The following is a 6,132-nucleotide window of genomic DNA, read 5'->3' as shown; positions in this document are numbered from 1 at the left end:
AATGTTTTTATGTTTTAAACCTTCAAATGTTTTTATTTGTTTCAAACATTCAAATGTTTTTATTTGTTTCAAACATTCAAATGTTTTTATTTGTTTCAAACATTCAAATGTTTTTATTTGTTTCAAACATTCAAATGTTTTTATGTGTTTTAAACCTTCAAATGTTTTTATTTGTTTTAAACATTCAAATGTTTTTATGTGTTTTAAACCTTCAAATGTTTTTATTTGTTTTAAACATTCAAATGTTTTTATTGTGTTTAAAGCTGAGTTTGTAAAAAAGATATTTTGAGCTTTGATGAGTCTGAAAACATCTGCTGTCAATTAAAGAAACAAAACCTTTTAGTCCAGAATGAAAAACATGATTTAGTGAACGTACTGACCTGAACAAACAGCAGTAAATGTTTCTATAAATACACAACATAAATTAATTTACACTCTATTTACACTGATAAAACCTAACGGGGCTTCTCTGTGTGTGTGGACGTCTTCATGAGGGCGGTTTGAGTTTTATGGAGGGTTTTGATGAAATAAATCAGTTCTTTTGTGTTGTTGTTGGTTTTTAGGCCCATCTACCACTGGAAGCGAAGCTCCTGCTCATGCTGTAGATGTTGGTGGAGCTCTGGTGTTTGCCCCAGGCTCCCAGCGGGACGATGACGATGGTGGCGTTGTCCTCCGAGCCGTACTGCAGCGCCTGAAACACATTTCCTGCTGCTGATTCTGACCTTTTTATAGATGTTTCTGTTCTTGTCTCGTATTTACTTTAAGAATGGTCTACCTGCTCAGAGATGACCTCTGCAGCCTCGGTGGGGTCATGGCACCGGTTGATGACATCACAGATCTCCTGGTCACTCAGCAGGAAGTTGATCCCATCTGAGGTCAGAGCCAGGAAGGAGTCGTTGGCGTGTTGGACCTGCAGAGACGACGCGTGCTGATTGTCAGGAAGTAACGGGACTGTTTGTGAAAAACGGTCGTACGGTGCCGCTCTGGGACTCACCGTGACTCGTTTCGTTTCAGGCTCTGCGATGACACCACTTGATTTCAGGTGGAAGTCTCCTATGCTGCGCGTCATGGCGAGCCGTCCGTTTACATTTGCCTGACCGACGCTGTTCCACGACAGGAAGCCACCGGACCTCTGAATCCTGAACACAAACATCAAACAGGACGACTTCCTGTCTGGTGAAAGTTTCAGAGTAAAAGATCCACCCTGGAGTAGGAATTCAAACGTTCTTCTCATCAACCGTGTGGCTCAGAATCGTTTTATCTCTTCACCCTCCTACTGTCCTGGGGTCAAAATGATCAAAGGATCATTATATATCTTCACCCTCCTGCTGTCCTGGGGTTAAAATGATCAAAGGATCATTTTATCTTTTCATCCTCCACTGTCCTGGGGTTAAAATGATTGAAAGGTTATTTTATCTCTTCTCCCTCCTGCTTTCCTGGGATTAAAATGATCAAAGGATCATTATATATCTTCACTCTCCTGCTGTCCTGGGGTTAAAATGATCAAAGGATAATTTTATCTATTTGCCCTCCTGCTGTCCTGGGGTTAATATAATCAAAGGATCATTTTATCTATTTGCCCTCCTGCTGTCCTGGAGTTAAAATGATCGAAGGACCATTTTATCTCTTCACCCTCTTGCTGCCCTGAGGTCAAAATGACCAAAGGATCATTTTATCTCTTTTCCCTCCTGCTGTCCTGGGGTTAATATAATCAAAGGATCATTTTATCTCTTTTCCCTCCTGCTGTCCTGGGGTCAAAATGACCAAAGGTTAATTTTATCTCTTCACCTCCCTGCTGCCGTGGGGTCGAAACGACCGAAAGGTCATTTTATCTTTTCGACCCCTGCTGTCCAGGGATCAAAATGACTGAAGCATCATTTAATCTCTTCACCTTCCACTGTCCTGGGGTTAAAATGATTGAAGGGTTATTTTATCTATTTACCCTCCTGCTGTCCTGGGGTTAAAATGATTGAAGGGTTATTTTATTTATTTGCCCTCCTGCTGTCCTGGGGTTAGTATAATCAAAGGATCATTTTATCTATTTGCCCTCCTGCTGCCCTGAGGTCAAAATGACCGAAGGATCATTTTATCTCTTTTCCCTCCTACTGTCCTGGGGTTAAAACGATTGAAGGGTTGTTTTATCCATTTGCCCTCCTGCTGTCCTGGGGTTAAAACGATTGAAGGGTTATTTTATCTATTTGCCCTCCTGCTGTCCTGGGGTTAAAATGATCGAAGGACCATTTTATCTCTTCACCCTCTTGCTGCCCTGAGGTCAAAATGACCAAAGGATCATTTTATCTCTTTTCCCTCCTACTGTCCTGGGGTCGAAATGACCAAAAGGTCATTTTATCTTTTCAACCCCTGCTGTCCAGGGATCAAAATGACTGAAGCATCATTTTATCTCTTCACCTTCCACTGTCCTGGGGTTAAAATGATTGAAGGGTTATTTTATCTCTTAGCCCTCCTGCTTTCCTGGGGTCAAAATTTTATCTCTTTGCCCTCCTGCTTTCCTGGGGTTAAAATGATCGAAGGGTTATTTTATCTCTTTGCCCTCATGCTGTCCTGGGGTTAAAATGATTGACGGGTTGTTTTATCTATTTGCCCTCCTGCTGTCCTGGGGNTGCTGTCCTGGGGTTAAAATGATTGACGGGTTGTTTTATCTATTTGCCCTCCTGCTGTCCTGGGGCTAAAATGATCAAATGATCATTTCATCTCTTCACCCTCCTGCTGTCCTGGGGTTAAGAGTAAATTTATGTCCTTGTACTTTTTGGTTTTGACTGATGTGCACAGCTAAACGTCGGCTGTTACATAACGTCGGCTGCTTTTAGCTGAAGGGAATCCCAATCCTTTGGACCTGCAGCTCTGCTCGTTTCAGCGTCTGGCTGAACCCCAGGAAAGTTGGCTTCCCTCCATTTATACCCAGAGAGCAGGAGGGGATCCTGAGCCCTGAAGCTCTGGTCTTTCATCAGCTCAGCCCGACATCACAACCCAGGCTTGCGTACCGTTGCCTCTCGTCTTTGCGGTCCGGCGTGTGGTCTTTGGTCAGCTTCTTAGCTTGTCCCTTCCTGCACAGCATCGCCCGACTGTCGCCGACGCTGCCGACCACCAGCTCCACGCCGTCACGTAACAAAGCAACCGTCGCCGTGGTTCCCGCCGTCAGAAAGGAAGCTGGGGAAGAGGAGAGGCGGGAAATTTAAATACTGTATCAAAATATCAGCACTGCTAATCGTCCCCCGCGCCAACGTGTGGCTGCAGGTTCATGTCTAACCGTTGTTGAAGTAGCTCAGATGTGTGTGCAGAGCCGTGTCGGCGTCTAAAAAGGCTTTCTGCAAAACCTGTTCCAGATCACTGTCCTCCTCCAGAGCGTCTCTGCAACAAAACATCAAGACTTTTATTAAAATATGCTAATCCGCTGTTAGCATAACTAGCTTCTCATTTAGTGGATTAGCTTATAATTATTATAATTTTTTTTTGTTGCTATTTTTGGAAATTTTTAGTGGACCAATTAGCTTCTACTCAATTACGTTAACTAACAAATCCACAAGTGTAAAATTTCTCTATTTTTATGCCAAGTGTGTCAGGCACCATGTGTAGCATGTAGCATTTTTAGCAGCTAGTCTTAAAACTAAGAGCATAAAAAAGAAATAAAATAATATTTAACAATATTCAAATAAATACAAAAAAGTATAACATATAAAATATGAGAGGAAGTATTTGTTGTTTGACTAACTTAAAACTTTATAAAAATATTTACTCAGCCACGTTTTATTATTTATGACTGGCTTGGATTGGCTGATTTGCCACAGATGATCCCGCCCACCTTCAGATTAAACCAATAGAAAACTAGAAACAGGTTTCTGTCCAATCCACACACCTTTAACTGGAAGAAGGTGAAGACTGACCGTCATCTTGGCGGCTAGCGTTCACTTCCACTAATTCTGTATCACTTTAGCAGTTAGCATTAGCGTCTGCTAATTTTAAAATTGTTGTGCAGATTAGCATTAACTTTCAATAATTTTGTATCAGTTTAGCAGATTAGTGGTTAGCATTAGCTTCCACTAATTTTATATTTATTTAGCAGATTAGCAGTTAGGGTTAGCTTCCACTAATTTTGTATCACTTTAGCAGTTTAGCGTTAGCTTCCATTAACTTTGTATCAGTTTTGCAGATTAGCGGTTAGCGTTAGCGGAGCTACGGTTTTTGTTTAGTGGATTAGTGGTTAGTGTTAGCTTCCACTAATTTCATATCACTTTACCAGATTAGCGGTTAGCCTTAGTGGTTAGCGTTAGCGGAGCTACGGTTCTTGTTTAGTGGTTAGCATTAGCGGAGCTACGGTTCTTGTTTAGTGGTTAGCATTAGCGGAGCTACGGTTCTTGTTTAGTGGTTAGCGAAGCCAACATTTGGGTTAGCTCCACCAACCACTGAAAGACGTGTTTGGGACATTTTGTTTAAAGTTTAATAAAACTCCACCTGATGAATTTCTCCATGAACGTGTAGCAGTAGTCGGCGGCGTGCGGGCCTCCGTGGCCATCGAACACGGCAAAGTACAGCAGGTTGTCGTGGATACGGGCGATCCGGAGGCGGTCCTCATTCTGCTTCCTGAGACCCAAAACGGACGCGCTGCCGACCCGAGACAGACTGACCTGAGAGGAAGACCAGCCCGCTCAGGTAACGCCTGAAACCCTCACATAACACTCTGTTTACAGGTGAACTCACCTGTTTACAGGTGGACCAGGTGAACTCACCTGAGGAATGGGTTCTCCATATCTGATACTGGAAGGCAGCAACACAGGTTCTTCTATCCGGTTGTCCCAGATCCCAAACGAGTCCCAGGTCACCGGTTGGACACTGCCGTCATCAGCAAACCTGACGGAGCCGCCGAGCCGCCGAACGCCCACCGTCCCTAACAAAGCCCCGCCCACCTGAGGGACAGGTGAAGGAAGGACAGACTTCAGTGTCGGGTCAAGTTAAAAACCTGCAGCAGATATAAAAACGATGAAGCTCGTTTTTTATTTTTATAAAGTCCAAGTTAAAATTCCTCCTATGATCCAAAGCTTTGTGGCTAAACACAACAGAAACACTGACACCTAGTGGTGGAGCTGCAGAATGCAACCAAAGTGATCAGGTAAATCATGATGTCATCTTTAAAAACACCTGTGCAGAGAGCAGCTTCACCTGTCCGCACGGCGTGGAAGCTTCCTGCGCGGATCGAACAGCGGAGAAGGTTTGTCTGGAGAAGGAGGAGCGAGCGCATCGAAGAAGGCTGAGGAGCACCGGAGTGGACATGGCTGACTGTCATCAACAGCTGCAGGTGTTACAGGAGGCGGAGTTACCTGGCCAGGTGATCTGGAAGAAAGACAACGAATGAAATGAGAGGAGAAACCTTAAAGGTCCCCGATATTAACCAGGTTCATGTTCCTGGTTGTGTTTCTGTGTGTGGTTTATAAATAACTGCAGCTGCGCAGAGAAATACTTCCTCAGGTTACAAGGTCAGGTTCTATAAATACTCGTTCAGATGAGAAATACCACCTGGAAATAAACAAACATGAACTGTCGACTTAACTTTAATAAAACAAACTGATTCTAATGGGATGAACTCAACATTTTAAACAATTAGTGCGAATAGTTTTGTTTGAAGACTGAAAACATGTTTTTACTCAGTACGACTTTCATTGGTACTTTAGATCAGAGTACACAATAAAAACACACAACAATATATTTCAGTATTTAGGAGTTCACTGCATCCAGGAACACAAAACTATAAAATGTAAATAAGGTTTCAATCTTAGAAAAACAAAAACAAACAGAAACACATTCTCGCATTAAAAAAAACAAAAATATTTAATCAATAATTTCATTATAAATATTCTATATTTACATATATAAATGTTTTATATAATATATACTATAAAATATTAATTCTATATCATAAACAATTTGTTTAAACATATTTTTGAGTTATTTGTAAATATTTAAACAGAAAAAGCACAGTTTAGCTTTAGGCAGTAAAAACTGCAGAAATCTCAAAACTGCAAAAAAAACTTAAATATTTTAGAATAATAAACTCTTTAAACAACAGCAGAAATTTAATTATTGATTAAACTTTAAAAATGTATATAAAGGTCGAGAAAC

General features: G+C 41.6%; 1 protein-coding gene across 3 annotated transcripts in view; it reads right to left on the bottom strand.

Annotated features, from left to right (window-relative positions):
• Positions 1-296: 296 nt before the first annotated feature.
• The window catches only part of LOC106527320 (protein phosphatase 1K, mitochondrial), a 13,127-nt gene continuing 7,291 nt past the window's right edge, over positions 297-6,132 (bottom strand). The window contains exons 2-9 of one of the 3 annotated variants that reach the window (XM_014022165.1): positions 5,155-5,346; positions 4,746-4,922; positions 4,471-4,643; positions 3,269-3,369; positions 3,003-3,168; positions 995-1,139; positions 776-910; positions 297-691 (exon numbers count right to left, since the gene is read on the bottom strand). In XM_014022165.1, coding sequence (XP_013877619.1) covers positions 560-691; positions 776-910; positions 995-1,139; positions 3,003-3,168; positions 3,269-3,369; positions 4,471-4,643; positions 4,746-4,922; positions 5,155-5,286 — 1,161 coding nt within the window. In that variant the 5' untranslated portion in view covers positions 5,287-5,346 and the 3' untranslated portion in view covers positions 297-559. Of the gene's footprint in view, positions 692-775; positions 911-994; positions 1,140-3,002; positions 3,169-3,268; positions 3,370-4,470; positions 4,644-4,745; positions 4,923-5,154; positions 5,550-6,132 lie in introns of those variants that run through there. The other 2 variants (XM_014022167.1, XM_014022166.1) reach the window with 2 other exon arrangements.

Source organism: Austrofundulus limnaeus, unplaced genomic scaffold, assembly GCF_001266775.1.
Source record: "Austrofundulus limnaeus strain Quisiro unplaced genomic scaffold, Austrofundulus_limnaeus-1.0 Scaffold319, whole genome shotgun sequence".
NCBI lineage: Eukaryota > Metazoa > Chordata > Actinopteri > Cyprinodontiformes > Rivulidae > Austrofundulus > Austrofundulus limnaeus.
Note: the sequence above shows the minus strand (reverse complement) of the source record. Positions and strands in the feature narration are given on the sequence as shown.